This window comes from Camelus ferus, chromosome 23 (assembly GCF_009834535.1).
Source record: "Camelus ferus isolate YT-003-E chromosome 23, BCGSAC_Cfer_1.0, whole genome shotgun sequence".
NCBI lineage: Eukaryota > Metazoa > Chordata > Mammalia > Artiodactyla > Camelidae > Camelus > Camelus ferus.
The window spans coordinates 31,237,094-31,258,124 of NC_045718.1; the positions used below are offsets into that span (position 1 = coordinate 31,237,094).

General features: G+C 37.3%; 1 protein-coding gene across 5 annotated transcripts in view; it reads left to right on the plus strand.

Moving 5' to 3' along the window:
* NVL (nuclear VCP like) overlaps positions 1-21,031 on the plus strand; it is a 79,402-nt gene that overhangs the window by 56,235 nt on the left and 2,136 nt on the right. For 3 of the 5 annotated variants that reach the window (XM_014562136.2, XM_014562139.2, XM_032466618.1), the window contains exons 19-22: positions 1,751-1,857; positions 11,886-11,962; positions 13,129-13,217; positions 15,996-16,066. In XM_014562136.2, coding sequence (XP_014417622.1) covers positions 1,751-1,857; positions 11,886-11,962; positions 13,129-13,217; positions 15,996-16,066 — 344 coding nt within the window. The other 2 variants (XM_014562138.2, XM_032466619.1) reach the window with 2 other exon arrangements.

Here is a 21,031-nt window from a genome sequence, read left to right on the forward strand (position 1 = left end):
TTTTTTATTATAGCCATCTAGTGGATACAAGGTAGTACAAGTCAGTAATCATACAAGGGGTTTGCATGTGTATTTTCTCTTCTCAGTTTCTTGACGGTGTCATTTGAAGAACAAAATCTGACTCTTGAGTTTTAGGCCTAAAAAACTGGAAGAATGCGCTGGCATTAACCAAGATGGGAAGGACAGTAGTAGGGCCCTGTTTAGGGAGGCGATGGGAAAAGATCAGGATCTCAGTCCTGTCATGTTTAAGACGCCTATTAGTCAATTAGAAGTGTTGGGTATGAGCCAGCTTTTCTTTGAGAAATTATGTAACGCACAGAATTTTGTAAGAGCTTTTGGTAAATCATAGTGTAAGTCATCGTGTGTGTGTGTGTGTGTGTGTGTGTTTATATCCAGAATATATAATGAACTCAACAACACTTAACTCAAACTCAACAACAACAAAAAAGATATTAAAAATAGGCAGAAGATTTGTATAGACACCTTGCCATAGAAAGTGTGCAGGTGGCAGCTAAATACATGAAAAGGTGCTCAACATCATTTGTCATCAAGGAATTATGCAAACTGAAGCTGCAATGAGCTATTACTACAAACCTTAGAATGACTAAAATTAAAAAGACTGTGCTATGTATTGGCAAGGATGTGGAGGATCTTGAACTCTCATATACTACCCATAGAAAGGTAAAATGGTACAACTGGTTTGGAAAACAGTTTGTTGATTTTGAAAAGTTAAGCATACACCTACAGTGTTATAGCCGTACTACTTTTCATCGCACACTTAGGTGTTTACTGCAGAGAAATGAAAACATACGTAAAGGCTTGTACATGAGTGTTCGTAGCAGCTCTATTCGTAGTAGTCCAAAACTGGAAACAAACCAAATGTCTGTCAGCAGAAGAACTGATAAACAAATGTGGCATTTCCATGCAGTGGAGTGCTGCTCAGCAATAAATGAGAGTGAAGTACTACTACACATAACAACCTGGGGGGATCTCAAAATAATTATGTTGAGTGAAAGAAAGCAGATAGTACATAGTGTGTGATCCCACTTATGTAAAATTCTAGAAAATGCAACTAATCCCTAGTGACAGGACAGATGGGTGGCTGCCTAGGAAATAAGGGGATTCAGGGAAGGGCAAGGGAGAAGGGCTAAAAGGGGGGCCTCAGTAATTTTTTATAGTGCCAAGGTTCCCTGAGATCAGAATGTTTGAGAACCTTTGCCCTGTAAAAAAGGTAGAGTCAGATGACCTTGTCAGACGGTGCTCTAGCATGACAGTGAAAGTGTTGGGCTTCATTCTGCAGAGGGGAGCAGGAATTGAGAGAACTGAACATGTATTGTAGGAGGATAACCCTCCTCTGCATTCTCCAGAGAGGATAAGTTTAGAAACAGACCGGTTAGGGGGACAGTACATTTGGCCTTGACTGAGGGTCAAGGTAATGGGAGGCAGATTTGATAGAATTGATAGAATGTGTCTCCAGTTAGAGGGAAGGGAGAAACCTGCCTGGTATTCGGGGGTCCAGCAGAGATCATTATCTGAGATGGAGATCCTGGAGGAAAGCAGGTTTGGGGCAGGAAGAGGGTGGGTGGATTTTTGGCTTTCTTAAGGATGTATTTTAATGGGCAGAAGCTTCTAATTGTAATAGTCTAATATGTCAATTTTTTCTTTTAAAAAATGTGCTCTTCTCATTTCTTGTGTTAGTTGTGTTTTTTATTTTAAAGATTTTATTTATTTAAGGCTTTTTCTTCCCTAGATATCATTGACCCTGCAATCCTGCGCCCAGGCCGCCTAGACAAAACACTCTTTGTGGGTTTGCCACCCCCAGCAGATCGTCTTGCCATTTTAAAAACTATCACAAAAGTGAGTAAAGAAAATGGCGTATTTTTGTGTATGTTTCTTGCATTTTAAATACAGACAAGTCGTAATTTAGGACACCTAGTTACTCTCTTTTTGTAGCTTTAAGTATTTGCCCAGCCTATTATCTCCCAGAGGAGGTGAAATTTGTTTTAATAATTTGAAGAGACTTATCCATTCTTTTTTACTTGCTTAAAATAAAAGGACTATTTAAAGTTCATTCTTATTAACTGATACATGTAAAATATCACTCTAATCACATTTCTGTTCTTTCAAATCTTTGATTGTTGCTTTAAAGGAATTGTCCTCAGAGCATATTTGAAATGGAATAGAAACTTTTGGAGATGAAAAGTAAATAGATTTAGAGCCATTTTAAGTGTCCAGAGAAAAACTTCCAAGTCTTTGCTTCATTTTAGATGGCATTAATTCAGTGTCTTCCCTGAAAATTAGAAAATTCGCATTCTTACATTTCCCTTTTCCCACTTACCAGCTGTTGTTCTCTGTATATTTTTTCTTCATCCAGTGTCATCACATTTACATTCTGTTCTAGCGTCATGTTCTTAGTTTTCATATTAAGCAGTTTCATATTATACTCAGGACCAGCACTTTTGCCACAACTTTTATATGTGTTCTAGTTTATTTCAGTTCGTCATGTGGTTGACTATACTTCCTCATTAGGTTTATTCCATTTATTAGTAGTTTGTTTATTCAGCTGTATTTCTTGAGTCACTTTCGTGATTGAGAATGTCTGCCCACAAAACTACCATCTGTGGGATAATGACTGACCGCCCGCCAGGCAGACCGACCTGGCAGTGCCACAGGAGCCATGGTTGGCCTTGGATAGCCGGTCCCTTGCTGTGCCTGCACGTGGGCCGGGCCGGGCCGGTGCGGAGAGCCCTTCTTCCTGGGACAGGGGTGCAGCCAGAAAGGCAACCGTCCCCTCACCCATCAGGCACTGCACGTTCCTAGCTTTGGGTCGTTCCTAGTTCTGGGTCAGGGCTTCGTATGTAACAGAGCACCTCCCTTGCTGCGATCTGTTCACAGCCAGCCCTGGACACGAGGGTTGGTAAAAGGAAAGAAAAAAAAAAAAGAAAAGAGAAAACCAAAGAAAAGAATGTCTGCCTGTTGTCTTTATACTTAAATGGCATATTTGCTGGGAATGATTTTTCCTTGATTGCACAGTCTTTCTTTCTGGTCTTTGTAGAAATTGCGACATCATTTTTGAACGCTGAATGAGTTTGTAAAAATGTCTGAGGCCATCTGATCTTTGTTTTTTCCCATTGGTGGGTGACTTGCTTTTTCTGCTTGGATCCCTGAAAAAAGTCTCTGTCTTTGAAGTTTAATAAGTGCAATAAGATACGTCACCGTCAGTTGCTTGTTGTTGCTGGTGATGGTGATGGTGGGGCTTTATTTTGAGTGGCAAGGAGCTGGAATCTGGTGTACCTTTTCATTCTGTAGGTGCACTTCTTCCTTCATCCCAGGGAAGTGTTTCTGTGTTGTGTGTATAAATACTTTTTCTGTATCATTTATTGGATGTACTTCTCCAAGATCACCAATTATTCTTACATTAGATGCCCTTTGTCTTCCATATCTTAACTTGCTTTAATGTTTGTCTTTTTCTACTGCATTCACTGTGATTAAACCTACAGTCTTCTCTTTTTTTCCTTTTTCCTTCCTTACATTGGAACTTCCTTCCAAGCTCATCCATACCTTCTCTTTGTCCCGATACAGAGTGGGTGAGTTCTCTCATCCCCCTTCTCACTCTACCTGGAACTAGTTTTCCTACCATTCACATATTACAGTTTGAGGTCTGGTTTATTGCTTTCTATCTACATGTTTACAGCCTGGGGGTGGCAAAGGGAGCTAAGCTGGTACTAATTTAATCCTTATGAGGAAGACTGAGCTTACTCTCTTCTGAAAGAGCCCCTGTCAAATGTCTTATGCCTGGACCTGGTCTGTCCGAGCGGAGCACGACTCCTTCCCGTGTGGTTGGTTATGTGCTGCACAGCTCCTGGATTATGACAAACGGCAGTTCTTCCTGGTTCTGCTGAAATCCCCTGAGAGTATATCTGAAGGTTTGTATGTAACTTTTCCTAGGGTTATCTACTCCTCAGGCTGCTTCTCACCAAATTGGAATATTAATGGACATTTATAAGATTCTGTCAGCTTCTTTCCTCAGTGCTGCTTCCCAGAAATGGAGGCCTACTCACCAGAACAGAATGTTCTCTTTCCTCTGCACCACTTTTCAACATTCTCAACATGCAAGTTTTACCCCTTTCTTTAGTTGCCATTGGTAAATTTTTAAACCTAACTTTTTTAGTGTTTTCTTTCTATGTTGGCAAAGGAAGATTCTGTGTTTCTACTTCCCTGGGCCATCCGTACTTAAAACTGCATATTACAGTGTTCATAACTATCTCCCACAGGAGGGGGAACAGGAGGATAATCAGCTTTGTGGGTTAACAAGATCCCACTGATGGCAGTGTGGAAGCCACCTTGGAGGAGGGGGAAAGTAAAGCCGTAAAATGAAGCATGCTGGAACTAAGGCAGTATCAGGGGAATGGCTAAGAGAACATAGATATGGGAACTGTTTAAAGGTTTTAATTAACAGGACATTGGATTAACTGTAGAGTTAGCGGGTAAAGAAAAAGGAAGATGAATTCTCAGCTTGGGCAGCTGAATAGATGGTGGTATCTACCAACATAAAGAGGTTGAGGAATGAGAAGGTGATGTTATTTGAGTTTCAGGTGCTTGAGCATTATCCAAGCGGAGACGTTTAGTAGGAAGTTGGTTCTATGGTTGGGAGTTCAGAGGAGTCATCTGGCTGGGTTGTCGTTTTGCCTGTCATCAGCACATACAGTGGTCAAGGGCATGAAAACAACATTGCTTCAGTTCAGTGGCTCTCAACCTAGGGCAATTTACTGGCAACAGCAACCCATTCCCACGCCCAGGACAATATCTGGGGACATTTGTTTATCACCGAGGTAAGGGAGTGATGGTGCTACAGGCTAACAGGTGCTGTGGGTTAAACGCCCTTCAGCACGTAAAACAGCCCCACGACAAATTATCCAACGCAAATTGTCAATAGTTTCAAAGTTAAGAAACCCTTCTTTAGTTGTGTGTACTTGTTTCTTTGTATCAAGTAAGTTTGGTAATGAATGCTTCATGGCATTTCTCTCCCTTTCCTTGGCTTTGTCATTAGGAACTCTGATAGTGAGCTTTGGTTTGCTTTGGTTAATGTATGTGTGTATGTACATATACACACACAAGCACATATATACAATCCTAATTTGTTTCTATAAATTTCTCATAGTTGTGGTGATATAATGATGATGCTTGCATGCTTGCCCATGGGATGTCACTAATTAAAGGCATATATTGGAGTGATACTCATTTCTAGACATGCCAGACATGAGGTTTGTGGTGTTAAGGGCGTTACAGATTTGGACCCAGAAGAATGATTGGCTCATTCTTCCAGACATATTTCATCCACTGAATGATACTCAGCACCATGGAACAACTTTACACTCCATTCGTCTAGAATTTCAGCACTATTTGCCAAAATTATTAGCTCTCAGACTAAGGGGTAGATGCCCCATTTCAGAGATCAAATCATTAAAAAATAAGATACTAGGATATTAGCCTAAATGAATGATCTTCTAGTTAGTCAACAAGGAGTTATTGTAAACTAACTATATCCCTGATTGCATGTGTACTGTGGAGAGACTAAGAAACACAAGACACAGTCCTTACCTGTAAGGAGCTTGTCTGCTAGATGGAAAGATAATGTGAATGTTTATAAAACAACAAGCATATTAATTCATTCCTGAGGAAGGGGTAAATGAAGGTAAGTAGAGATTTCAACTATATAAAGAAATATAAAGAAGAAAGTCAAGAAGAAAACATGCCAAAATATGAACAGTGCTTCCCTTCCGGGGATGGGCCTGATTTTTCTGGCGTGTCAGTGCCCTCCAGTCAGAGAGCAGGAACACTTGAGATGCACAGGCGGGCCTCGTTACTCTTCACAGCGAGGGAGGACCCGCACACAGAGAGCTGGGGGGTGTCTCAGTAAGGGGGTGTTAGAGGGGACTTCAGTGACTTGTGTTTGTGTTAGACTGGGGAATATCATGAGCATATGTATATATTTGAGGGAGGGTTGTTTTTTGTTTGTTTGTTTGTTTAAACAAAAGCATAAGTGTAGATGTTAAGGAAGAAGAGCCTAGAATTAGGCCCTTTGGACAGCCTCCGTGCACACAGTTGTGACTATGGAAAGAAAAAAAAAACAGAAGAAGACATTTTGATAAAAATCTATTTGACTTTTAAAAGCAACTTTTGTGGGATTGTGGTTTAGAAAGTTCTCAGATCTGTGCCAAAGGCAAAGGAGGGCTTTGGGCCATTTTATTCTTTTTTTTCTTTTAACTTTGTATCTTTTTAAATTTTTTAAAATGTACATATATGTACTTTTCATTGTTTCTAAGAACAGTTTAGAGCTTTAGCTTTTTAAACTTACGTAGTTATCAAAGGAATAAAGCCAACCACAAAATATGAATCAACAGAACGCAGTAATGCCATACGATGTCACTTATATGGGGAATCTAAAAAAAATGACACAAATGAACTACTTACTATTTATAACTTAGACAACTGATTCCTTGAATACGCATAAGCACGTTTGACTGGCCTTTACGATTGGGCCGTTTATTCTTAGAGTGAATTTTTGCTGCAGTTCTGGGTAGTAGTGTTCTCAGACCCACAAGAGGACAGGGACCCGCGCTGGCCTGGGTGACGAAGGCACTTTCTGGTGCCCTCTGAAGAGAGCTGCTTGCACTGCATTTCACACCCTTATCTTACTTTTTCCCTCCAGAGGCCTCAGATGTTTTTGTTTGAAGATCTTTGTCGATGGCTGAAGCAGGGTAGAGGGGGGGAGAAAGCACAATCTTAGTTTCAGGGCAAGAGTCCACCAGGCGGACTTCCTGCCCATATCTAGTCTTTCGCAGTCAGCCAAAAGTGGAGAAAATAGGCATTTTCCATATTTAATAAACTTTTCTGTTTCAAAGGTTGCTGGCTTTTTACTTAAATTCTCCAATTTTTTTGTTTTTGTTTTTGTTTTTTGTTTGGGTTTTTTTGGTGGGGGAGGGGTAGTTTGATTGATTTTAAGTGGAGGTACTGGGGATTGAACCCAGGACCTCATGCATGCTAGGCAGGCACTCTACCACTGAATTATACCCTTCCCCTAAGTTCCCCAATTTTATATAAAAATTGTTTATGTATACTGCTTCCTCTTTTTCCAGTTAATACCTGAAATATTAGGAGTAGATTAGAATAAAATTGTTTAGTCTTGATCTTAAAAGTCTAAAGATCTGAGGGTCAGAGCCACTTCTCAATATCTTTTGGAGTCTGGTTTCTTAAAAGAAAAGCAAGCAATGGGGATGGGAAGAGTATAGCTCAGTGGTAGAGTGTGTGTCTAGCATGCATGAGGTCCTGGGTTCAATCCCCAGTACCTCCATTAAAATAAATAAATAAATCTAGATATCTCCCCCCACAAAAAAAATTTTAAGAAAAGCAAGCAATGATATATTGCTTTTAAATTTTTGTTTGCTATTTCTGATAATGGTGTGGTAAGAGGTTTATCACTAAAAACCTCCTTGGACAAGTGGAATTTTTTTTTTCTTAATTCCCATTTCTTCCCTATAAACGTTATTAAAACTTAGCCTTATCTCGGAAAACCAGAAAGGTTATTTGATGTCTGGCAAGTGCTTTGAGATAATATGCAGTCTTTAAAACAGCGATAAAAACTACACTGAAAGATCCAAAACTCTCAATATAGTTTTTAAATGTGTCCCATAAGACTAAAACATATAATAACATTTCACCTAGAAACATTGTGTTAAATTTTCATGAACTAAGATAAGAATATCTGATATAATAATAGTAATATATTAAGCACTTACTGTATTCTAGGTACTTTACATATATGAATATGCTTAATCCTTGCAACTGCCTTTTTAAATGTTTGAATTGAATATTTAAATGTTCAAAGAAATACTATTTCCATTTTACTGACAAGCAAAGTTTATCTCACAAAAGCAGGATACAGAGATGAGTGTTTCTATGTATGTGTTCAAAGACTGGCAAGAAATCACAGAGCAACAATTACCATGTTATGGTGATATGATTATGTTAAGTTTTCCTTTCTTTATTGTTTTCCAGTCGACTATGTGAATAAAAATCATTACTGATTCCAGACTCTGTTATGTGATTAAAAATAGATTTCATTGACTAAATAGAGATGTGATTATTGAAATAAAAGATAGTAGTACATTTTGAGTAACTTTTTGAACATGTGTGTTCCATAACGTATATTGCTTAATGAGAATTACAGGATTAAGTATCAGAATAATATTTACATGGGTCATAACTTCCTTTTTCTTTTAAATTGTAGTAAGATATATTTAACTGAAATTTATGATTTTAACCATTTTTAACTGGACAGTTTTTTGGCATCAGTGCATTCACATTGTTGTACTGCCACTGTCCATCTCCAGAACTCTTCATTTTGCAGCCTGAAAATCTGTACCCCAGCAGCTCAACCCCCAGCAGCCACCATTCTACTTTTTCTCTATGAATTTGACTACTCTAGGTACCTTATGTAAATAGAATCATGATGTTTGTGGGCCATAACTTCTTAAGAGACTGTTTTCCTTTTTCTAATAATTCCTTTGGCTCAGCTTTCTCTGTCACAAAATTATTTGTGATATCCATCAGTGCTTTATTAAAGGATAGTAAAATCAGTAGTGAAGAAAAACCACATTAGTATAAAGCATTCTAAATGTTTCATAGATATAAGTATCATTTCAATAAATGATTCTCTAAAATGTTTATATATTTAGTTTTATAAACTTTCTAATATGCAATTAAACAATTTCTCATTGCTCCCACTTGACAGTGCATAGAATTCACCTTTCATTTCACATCTTACTGCAGGTCAGAAACATGGCCCCATTTCAGTTAAGAATAATTAGATTTTAATGATCCAGAGAGTCATCAGCCCTTTTTTCTGCTAATTGGAAAGTAACGTTGCTGTTGAAGCTTTTGGAGGTCTGCTGTGTGGGTCTCCACACCCACACTCCCAGAAAAAGGCAGTTCATTAGTTTCTTTCAAGTGGAGGTATTTTGGAGATTTATTTTTTAAAAAATTAATTTCCTAAGAATTAGATTCTGAGAATCTAAATTTCTGAGATTTATTTTTCTAAGGTAGTAATTTTAGATAATCATTTATTTATTGTGTTCCCTTATATATTGACCTTTTGCAAAAGATTTAACTTAAAGGGTGCCCTCAATATAAAGAGCTGGCAGTTGCTCCCAGTATGTAGTTGTGAGAAAAATTTCTCCTCTGGGTTCTCATAAAAAGGACACCCAGATGTAATAGCCATTTTTGACAATATCTCTATCATAAACACAGTAGTAAGCCTTTCAAGACCGAAGCTGGTGTTTCTCTTAACTTAAGCCGAGGACAGGACTAAGGGCCAGTTCATTAAAAACAACTTCATGAAAAATCGAAGAAATGTACTTCTGAGAATGTGCGGCCCTTTATGGAAGTCCAGCTTGACCCAAGAGTAGAATTTAGACACTGAGAAGTGTAAAAGAATTATCTCCATGAATCTTTTTCTCATCAATGAGCATTAGGTTAAAACAAGACTGTAGATAGTTTGAGGTAAAATGCTCCAGCCACACATGGAATTGGTGTAGGGAGCATCCATATGCTGGGTGACAGCCAAGGTAAGGTTGGTAGTTTCTTAGAAACATTAAAGAATCTCATAAGGGCTCATGCCTAATAAGGTAGCCCCTCCCCTCTACCCCCTACCTCCTCCCAGTAGTGGATTGAGGGACTCAACAAGGCAGTGTTATCAGGCTTCAGGAATAGCTTGGAAAGTCCAAGCATTTCTATTCTCCATCATGAAAACTCCCTATTAGATGTTCACCAACACCATTTTAAAAAGATTTCTCCTTCCCCTCCCACATATAGCAGCAAATTATCTTTACTTATCTGGAGATAAGATGCTGGGGTAGGGGTGGAGGGGTTGTTACCAAAATAAGCAATAAAGATTTAGGAACTTTCCAAAGGTCCATTCAGTTGCAGATGGGAACTTTAGAACTCAGGTTTTTAAATTTCTAGTTCAGTGTTATTTCCGCTTTTTAGGCCTTTTTATTGAAGTATAATGCAGAAAAAGTATACATATCATTGTCCAACTTCACGCGTTTTTATAAACAGGACCTACAGATCAGTAAGGAGAATATTACCAGTTCATTAAATTCATCGAGACAGAAAGTAGAGCGGTGGTTGTCAGGGGCTGGGGGAGGAGGTAATGGCAGGATTAGTGGTTAACACACAGTTTCACTTTGAGAAGATGGATGGTTATGTTTTAGAGATTGATGGTTGCACAATAGCATGAATGTACTTAATACCACTAAACTGTACATTTTAAAATGGTTAAAATGATAAAAATTTTTAAAGTAAATTTTACCATAGTAAAAGAGAGACCATTACCAGAGTCACAGAAGCTGCCCTCCGGCTTCCTTCAGCCACTGCTCACCTCTACCCCCATGGGGTTAACTGACAAAATTACATTAAAGGGTGGGGAGGGTATAGCTCAAGTGGTAGAGTCCATGTTTAGCCTGCATGAGGTCCTAGGTTCAATCCCCAGTACTGTCTCCAAAAATAAGTAAATAAATAAATAAACCTAATGACCTCCCTCCCCCCCCCCCAATTTTTTAAATTACATTAAAGGGAACCTTAGGAATCATACAGTCTCACCATGTAGTTTTATACACAACTGGAGGGGGAGGGGAAGCACAGAGATTGTTTCCCATGGTCACACAGTTTATTTTCCCATGTTTATCTCACAGAATGTTGAATGGGAAACGTAACCGTTTCTTGAACCTGTCTTACATGAATATTTGCATTTTAGCAAACAATAGCTGCTAACAGATGTACAGTTTATGAAATTCTTAAACACGCCCAGCTGGAAGGACAGGAGAGGACACCACCTCTCCTGAGCACGGGGCCTGGATGCAAGTAAATATTAGCTGGGCAAGTGCTCCAAGCAGAGCATTGGGTCACCTGACCCACCTGCCCAGCTAATATTTACCCTTGAGACAATGACAAATGTTTATTTACTTTTTCCGTGTATTTCTTCTTAAACTGTTTATTTCCATGTAGTATTTGCTACCAGGGAAAGATGATATACACTGTATATATAAGTTATGAATCAGAATAATAAAGCAAATACTCAAGAACCTACCATCTAACCATGTCAATTACTTTAAATCACTAAAAACTATTTTGTTTGCCTCTGCAGTTTAAGTCACTAAAAATGTTATTAAATATGTACTGTATGCACGCAAGGTACCACGTTAAGTGTTGTTGGAATTCTAAGGCTGTTTGGATACTTGTCCTTTCTCGAATCTCTTGGTATGAGCTGAAGGGGAATTGGCACCAAAGTTGGGGTTGAGTTTTAGATAAAGGGTTGGAGAAGAACACATCTAGCACAGAGGACTCTGGCTTTTATTGTAGAGCCAGTTTGCTGCCTGTTCTCTCCTGGCCACTTTCAGTGTTATTTCTGCCTTCCTAGCCAACCTCACATCAAAACTAAACACATATCCACATCAAAACAAATCACTGCTTAAGGATTTGCCATATTTAATCAGGCAAAGCAAATGTGACTCTTTACCTTCGGAAAGATTGAGGTGGTGGTGTTTGTTCTTAATTGTTTTGTTTTTGCTGTAGTGCTTACAAATTCTTCGAGCTTCACCAGCATCAATTATTTATTTGCCTTTATTTAAGCTTTCCCAAGCCTGGAATCTGCTTCTTAAACTCATTTCTCAAAATTGAAGTTTGTAAAAGTCTCATAACTCTAGTCTGGGAGTCAGTTATATTCATTTAGTCAGGCAGCCATTACTATTTATTAAGGAACTGTTCTGTGGGAGAATACTGATGTTTGAAGCCTCAGTGAAAATGGATTTTTCTCTCTTACTTAGAATGGCACTAAACCCCCGCTGGATGCGGATGTAAATTTGGAAGCAGTTGCTGGTGACCTTCGCTGTGACTGCTACTCGTGAGTATCTCCATCTCAAATCAGTGAACTCTCTGAGCCTCAGTTTCCTCATGTGTAAAACGAGGGAGAATGATGTTGGGAGGATTAAATTCGGAATCCTCTAAATTGTCACCTCTTCTTTCTTCTGCCTTCTTAGAGAAGGGACTGCCTTTTTGAGACTCTGAGGGATTCCTGGGAGTAGAGGGAATCCTCTCGTATGTTGACTCTTGGTACCCAGCTGCCCTGACCACCATCACTGCCCTTCACAAGTTGTCTCTCTGTCGTTCCAGAATATTATAGCAGACATTTCATTAGCAGCTGCAAAATTATCCAGCTGCTTCAGCATTTAAAAGAAAATAATCTTCAAGTTTTTCAAGCCTTGGAATGCATTTTTTCACAGCACACCTGTTAACATCCACACAGTTAATTTCAGCTTTGTGGGTCTTTAATTAGTTTTGTGGATTGTCAGCATTACACATTAAATAAATTTAATGTCTAGAAACGAGGTTTGTTTTAACTCCAAATTCAAACTTTCTCAAAGAAGCTTTAAGAATCCTGTTAAAGATGTCATGTTATGAAACGCCAGTCAGCACCAATGTCTTTCATTGAACTCAGGAACCATGCTGACTCAGCACATTATTACACACAACAGTTACGTGAAGGCTTGTTAGTTTTTTGTCATATTTTAAGTAACTTATGATGTGTCCATTCAGCTTGAGCTTGAATCAAGTGCATCAAAGACTTTTTAGCCATTACATTTTCCTTTTTTGAACCAGGGGTCATAAGTGACTTTATATAAGCTTATTTTAGACGTTAGGTAATATGCTAATGGGCCAATCAGCACTTTAGCATGGGCCTTATGGATGAAAATTTTGCAATAAATAATGTGCAGGTTGCTTTCTACTGACTGAACATTTTAGACTTTTTATATTAACATTAGCATCTGTGGGGGAATATTTATGATTCATTGCATTGTCTCCTCCATCACTTCCTTTTTTCTAAAAGTTAGAAATATTTTAATTGAAAGCTAAAAGCTCTTTCATGCTGACCATAATCAGTTTATTCCACCTTTATTGGTCAGTTTCTTTCCTGATTATTTAGTATGTGACTTAAAACTGCCTCAGACTTCTTTCTGGTCTTTTGCAGTGTCTAGGAATAAGCAACTAAAAACACTTCTTTTATTACAGGGGTGCAGATCTCTCTGCTTTGGTACGGGAGGCTTCTATCTGTGCCCTGAAGCAGGAAATGGCAAGACAGAAGAGTGGAAACGAGAAAGGTACAGTTCTCTCCAGAATCTCTTAGTCCTAATTAATTATCACTCTGGATACTTAAAGCCACTGTTAACCTGGAAACAGGAATCCTGTAAATGTGGCACCTCTTCTTTCTTCTGCCTTCTTAGAGAAGGGACTGCCATTTTTGAGAAAATGATCATTTCCTGGCATCTGTCATCTGTAATATTAAAACTGACATTTTTCTGGAATATTATGTAACCTCTGTGGCTGACAGCTGTAGTACTAGCAAAGTTATTTGGTGCCTAACAAAAGGTATTCTCTCTTATCATCATATGCAAATACTTAGATTTAGGCAAGTGGTTCCACGCACTGTCTTCATCGTAAGTTTGGTCCATTTATCAATTCTGGAAAACCTTCTCACCTTTTGCTAAGGTGATACCTCCTTTCCTATTAAAATGTAATCTCAGTTGAAGAGCCTAGAAAACACACACACATTAGAAGTGAAAACTGAAGTAACTTTCCATATACTTACACTTTTCCTTTCAAAACACAAAATCCATATATGTACTATGTGATGTGATTATTGTTACTGTGTGATGTGATTTGGCGCCATCTCAACAGTTTTGCACCATCCTTCACATTTGACAGTATCTTTGATTGTACTATTTGGGGATGTGTGCACAAAAAAGATTCATTTGTCATCTGCAGACCAGCCGTGCCAGTACAGGAATAGCCTCACTTGTCTTGGTACCTGAGACAGTTGTCTGATCAGCTGCAGTGTGTGGCCACCTTCCTCACAGTGCTGTCGAACACCTTCTTCAGCAAGACCCACCTTGTCCTCAAAACCTGTGCTTTCATCTGAAGTTCAAGTCGCTGTTGATCCCCTTTTCTTCAGGTTTCCAGAAAGATGTCTTTTTTGATTTTTATTCTTTTTTTTCTTTTCTCTTTTTCCTTTGGCTATGAATACTCTTAGAACTAACTTTTATTTACAGCTATAGCAGCACATGCTTAGCTTAGATTTGTCAGCACACATATATTAATTATGAAGTCCTGAGGTTTTTTTGTCATTTAAAGATTCAGTTATCTGAACTTCTTTTCTTGTAAACCATTTTAAGTTCTTTTGGAAGTGAGTGGGAAATAATTAGCAACATTAGAAAATCTTATTAAAAAAAAACCAAAAAACATGTCGTGGCAGCTGCCTGAGCACTGAATCTGATGATTGTCTTGTTTTGTCACTAAAAATTAACAGGCCTCTGTGTATGTGTTAGCTGCTATTAGTAATTCTGATTGGATGTTATTTTATAAACGTGTGTAACAGATTCTGACATCTCTGCTTTGCTCCAGTTTACATTTCTAGCTGCATGTCCTTCAGGGACTTTGCATTCATATTATACTAAACCAGAAATCAGTAATACCATCCAACTTCCATTTGATGTGTTCAGCTATACACTTTATTTTATTTTTAGGTAAATATATTACTATCTTAATATCTGTGTAGGGAGTTTACTATTTTAAGTATAAATTATCATCTTGTAAGTTGTCATATTAAAATTGTAAACCAAGCCTTATTTAACATTTAGTTATTTGATTTCTCTTACTATGTAATGGCGTAATCGTATAAAGAATTAAAATCCAGTGTTATGATATGCTCCATACATATTACATGACACCACAACTCCATAGCGTCTAATTATGTGTATGCACTCTTAAATACAGTGGAATTTTACTTTCCATTCTCAGTTAAATTTGTTTGAATTGTCTTAAAAGAGAACAACTGTGGTTCTTCTTCATGAACGATGCTATTAAGTTAAAGCAAATAATGCACAGATTACAAAGGGTTATCTGTTTACAAGTGACAGGTCTCTTTGGATGGTACTGCATTAAAATCTGATGAGCAGAGGCTGGGAGAAATGGTATGTACCCTGGTCAGAGGGTACAAACTTCCTGCTATAAAGAAGAGTAAGTTTCTGAGGATCCTATGCACTAATTAACAGTACTGTGTTCCACACAGTTGACCCTTGAACGTCGTGGGTTTGAACTGTGTGGATCCACTTTCATGTGGATTTTTTTCAGTAAATACTTGGCTACTACACAATCCATGCTTGGGTGGATCCACAGATGTGGCACTGCAAGTTCAGAGGCCAACGATAAAGTTACACATGGATTTTTGACTGTGCCGAGGGTTGCCACTCCTAACCCTCACGTTGTTCAAGGGTCTGGTACTTCCAGGTTAGGAGAGTAGATCTTAAAAGTCATCATCCCCCACCCCCACCCCCAAAAAAAGGTAATCATGACGGGATGGAGGTGTTAGCTAATATTCTCATGGTAATAGTTTCATTTATATCACGCTTTACTCCTTAAACTTAAATATGTTATATGTCAACAATATCTCATTAAATCCAGGGGGTAAATAAGTAAATAAAAGATACACGGACTGTTCTTCTTTTTAAAGAATAAGAATCTCTCTAATTAAATATGGATAAACTTTTTTATATAATTTATCCCAAGATAAATTGTTTTGATTGCTAGGGATAAAAGATTGCACTAAAATGTATGAAACTATAAAATGTAAGCACTTTTGTAAAATTAAATATGATCAGGAATGTGTAAATTAAATGAAAAGGAAAAACGTCTAAAAAATATGATGAGCAGAATATATCTGGCTTGAATGTTGTTCTGAAAAAGGATAGAACCAATGTCATCACTCATTTCCTGAGTGCTCCCCTTGAATGCTTCTTGGAAGTCTCACAAGAGAAACTAAGTTGTAAATCACAGTTAGCATACTGTACCCAGATCTGTATGTTTATGCGTTTGCTCCACAGGTGAACTCAAGATTAGTCAGAAGCACTTTGAAGAAGCTTTCAAGAAAGTAAAACCATCCATATCAAAAGAGGTAAGAAATGTTCTTAAAGGTATGAGAAAGAAGAGATTAGAATTGAGGCCAGTAGATGTGAACTCATGAAAACAAGTGAAACAGTTGCCTTTGTGAGAGTTCTTGAGAGATTTTAATTTTGAATGTTTTTAGAAACTAGGAGAAAATGACCTCTTGTGTCTGTTCTATCTCAGAACTTGTAATCAGTCTCATTCAAGTATTATTTGACCTGCTTCACTCTTTTTAACAAATAGTTTCTTATCTTTGACCTCAACTGCCCAAACTCAGCACTAGAGACTTAGCCATAGTTTCAGAAAATTAAAATTACCCTCATGATAAGGTCAGCTTAGAAGGGTTAAAAAAAAAAATCACTCTGACTTTTCCTGTGTTGAGGAATTCTGTTTATAGTTATTTCCTGTTAAATGAAGGCAGTTACTTGACACTTACAAGGAGAGTTGGCAGGGGAGTGCCCAGCCCAAAGAAATGTCTGAACTGAACAGTGTTGTGATGAGTTTTGTTCACTTGAATATCTTTCATTTCCAGACTCCCAGAAGTATAATAGACCTTAGCCATGAGATCCCGTTTATTGACTATACTAAAACTTCCATTAAATCACTAGCCATTTATTACTCCAGACTCAGTATTTCTCGTTATGATTGTTGATTGAAAATTCTTGAAAGTCCAAGTTCAAACAGTTGTATGAGATGATTGCTGTGTTTCAGTGCCTCCAGTCTTGGTCTAAATGCTCTAAGTTAGTTGACCATCTTATCACTTTTGACTGAAATAACCAGTTAAGGGGTTTGAGCTGGTGGTGGGTTTTTTTGGACATATGACTTAACTCTTCTTCTGCTAGAGTAAAGTCATGTCTGCTGACCTGGACTGGGTTTTTTACCATATTTGAAGAAACAGTAGTCTGCTTTGACCTCTCAGGCATTCTTGGATCCTAGAGGAAATGTTTTTATTTACATTTCTCTAATAAAATGGGCTTATTAATTAAAATCAGAAACAGTTTTACAGTTAATCTTACTGGCACTTTTCATTCTGATCACCAAGAGAGTAGTCATATAAGTGTCCTCCCAAAGATTTAGTCATTAAAAAAATCTTTTTTAATTGAAATTGTTTCTTACCTCCAGCCAGATTTTCGAGGCTTTTTAAGAATTGGGACATATTGGCATAGCTCCACATTAGCCACTCTCACCCTGTAACCTTACTTTTTTTAATTGAAATTTAAGTTACCCACAGTAATGCATAAATACAGTTCTGTAAGTTTTGACAGATGTAACCAGCACTGCAGTCACTAAGTAGAACGCGTCATCACTTCAGAAAGTTCCTTGTGTTCCTTTATGGTTTTCAGTCCCTTTACAAACACTGCTCCAGGTAACCCCTGATCTGACTTCTGTCATCATACTCCGACTTTGCCTGTTTTAGAACTTTATGTAAATGGAATCATACAGTGTGTACTTATTTGTGTCCGGCTCCTTTTGCTCAGTGTAATGTTCTAGAGATTCATCCATGTTGTTGTGTTTTTCAGTAGTTTGATTCTTTCTCTTGCTGACTAGTTTTCCATTATATGAATATACCACAGTTTGCTTGTCCTTTGACTTGTCAGCAGACACTGGTTATGTCCAGTTTTGGGCTTTTATGAATAATGGTACTCTGAATGTGTGTGTGTGAGAGAGGGAGAGAGAGAGAGAGAACGTGTGTTTTTATTTCTCTTGAGTAACTAACCAGGAGAAGAATTGCTGGGTCTCATGGTAAGTGTATGTTTAACTATAGGAGACTGCCAGCCTCCTTTTCACAGTGGCTGTAGTACCATTTTGCAATCTATGAGAGTTCCTGTTGGCCCTCTTTCTTACCAACACTTGAGTTTTGTCAGTCTTTTAATTTTTGCCATTCTACTAGATGTGAAATAGTATCCTGTTGTGGTTTAAATTTGTGTTTCCCTAATGACTGAAATGCTGAGCATTTTTTCATATGCTTATCAGTCATTTGGGTATCTTATTTTATATCCTCATCTTTTGCTCTTAAAAAATTGAGTTGTTTCTCTCTGTATTAAGTTGTATAATTTCTTACTTTATCTTGGATTGAAGTCTTTTATCAGATATGCTGTTGAGGATATTTTCTCCTATTCTGTTACTTACCTTTTTATTTTCTAAAGGCATCTTTTGAAGGACATGAGTTTTTAATTTACATGAAGTCCAATTTATCATTTTTTTTTAATGGTTTGTGTGTTTCTGTTGTAAGGAATCGACTATCCTAAGTTAGCAAAAATTTTCTCCTTTGCTTTTTTGTAGTAGTTTTACAGCTTTAGCATTTACATTTAGATCTATGATCCATTTCAAACTAATTTTCTAAGTTTGATGTGAGGTTTAGAGGTCATGATTACTTTTTCCCATGCAGCTGTCTGGCCTTGTTTGTTGAAAAGACTTTACTTTCATTGAATTATCATGCCCTCTTTTTGAAAACCAGTTGATCATAGATGCATGAACCTATTTCGCACTCTTTATTCTGTTCCATTGATCTTTATATCCACTCTATGCTACTGTATCTTTTTCTGCCACTCTCTTGATTATTTTAGATATATTAATCTTGAAATCAGCTAGTATAAACCATCCAAATTTGTCCTTCTTTCTCCAAAATTATTTATGTCTAAATCTTAGGCTCTTTGCATTTCCATGTAAAATTTGCAGTCAGCTGATCAGTTTCTGCAGAAGCAGCCTGCTGGAATTCTGGATGGGATTGCACTGAATCTGCAGAAAAGTTGGGAGAGCAGACATCTTAAAAATATTGAGATTCCCAATCCATGAACTTGTTACTAGTATATAGAAGTTCAGTTGGTTTTTACATATTGACCTGGCATAGCTCATCATTTGTCACTCTTACTTTCTTTACCTCTAGAAAGATCACTTAGGTTTTCTAGAAACATGTTTGTTTGTATTTGCTTGTTGTAATGTTGAAAAGCTTCTATGTTTATTATTCAAGTAATTTTATTACAGTTGGGTACAAAAATGTCATGCAGAGTTTGAAAATTGCTTGACCTGTCCCTAAATTTGGCCATGTTTTCATCCTTGCAGCTGTGATATTTAAGGGTTAAATCTTTATTTTATCAGCTTTGCTTACTTTTCACAGGTAAATTTGAAACCAGCATATGTTATGTTTACTGGGGGCTCAGTCCCTTCTTTCTGGTTCTGGTCCTTCACTGTTCAAAGTGGTACAAAAGAGCCTCTTCCTTCTGATTTAGGAGAATTCAGCTGAAATTAAAGAAGCTGGATAGTCAAATAAAATCTATTTCAAAAGTCAAACCAAAGGAAAAACAAACCAAACCAAAAGAAAGATGTGACATTTGTTGAGATGCTTTTCTGAATGTAACATTGAGCAGCTCATTTATGTCACCTCTTTCTACTTTTAATATTATTATGCAAAATTATTTTAATGGATCTACTCTTTATTTTTTATTTTAATTTTTTTGTTTTGTTTTCAGAACTAGACAGGCAGGAAAACTCCAAAAAGAAAGTCAAGCTGGGGTGGGGCCTAAAAAACACTAATATAGTTTTCAAAAGCCTCAGTAAAACATTGCAGTGAATTAACTGACGGAGAAATGGAACAGAATATAAAGTCCAGGAATGGACCCTAATATAATACGATATTGGAAATGCCTAATATATAATGTTCCCCACCCGAGTGACAGAAAGAGGACTATTCAGTGAGTAATATTGGGACAACTGGGAAGCCATCTCAAAAAAGTTGAATTCATACTTTATACTGTATACCAGGATAAATTCCAAATGAGTCAAAGATTTAAGTATAAAAACTAAAACCATCAAAGTACTAGAAGAAAATAGGGAGACTTCTATAACCTGAGGTAGGGGTTCTTTTTTTACTCTGAACATAAAACCCAGCCACCATAAGTGAAAAGATTGAAGAATCTGATACATAAAAATTAAAATCTCTGCATTAAAACAATGTCATCAAAGAACAAGTGACCAACTAAAAAAAATATTTGTAGTTCATATCACAAAGGGCTAATCTCCTGCATGCATAAAGAATGACTAAAAACTGATAAGAAAAAGACCAATATCCCAATAGAAAAATAGAGAATATGAACAGACCCTCACAGGAAAGGAAATTATCTTGTTAAACATATGGGGAATGTCTTAATTTATTGGTAATAAAAGAAAAGGAACTAAGATACCATTTTTTGCCTATCAGTTGACAAAAGTCTCAAAACTTGATCACACACACTGTTGGCCAGGATATGAGGAAACAGTTGCGATACATAGCTGATGAGGTATTGCTCATTATGGCCCTTTTAGATGGCTCAAATTATAATCACAACAAACGTTGACCCAGCAACTCCTTTCTATGAATTTTTCCTCAGAAATACAGTTATTTATTTAAGGGAGCCTTGTAGATAATAGTAGCTAAACTCTAAATGATACAGTGAATTCTGATGTAACTACTCTGAAAAGGCTAAAGAATATCTCCTAAATATCTTGTTAAATAAAAAGAGTAGGAATCAAGTGTATGACATGCCACCATTTATATAAAAAAGAGGAAAAAATAATGAATATTAGTATTTGTATATGCAGAAGGAGGGTGCCTTGATGGGGGCAGGGTAGGAAAGAACCTTTTCCCACTTTATAACTTTATATATTTTTGAATCTTATAAACATTTTATGAATATTTCTTTGGGATAAGTGTATAGGAAAAGAATTGCCTCCCAACACTTGAAATGTTAGTGTGACCATGTGAGTGGTGATCACTTTGTAAGTGTACACCTGCAACTAGTATAAAGTTATATACCAGTTATACCTCAGATTAAAAAAAAAAAAGTTTCTTAGGACTCACCAGTGAAGCCATCTGGTCCTGGACTTTTGTTTGTTGAGAGGTTTTTGATTACAGTCTTACTAGTAATCAGAAAAAAAATAGAATAAATGGTGGAGAAACCCTCGTCAAATTGATCTGCATCCCAGTGATTGCTGTGCT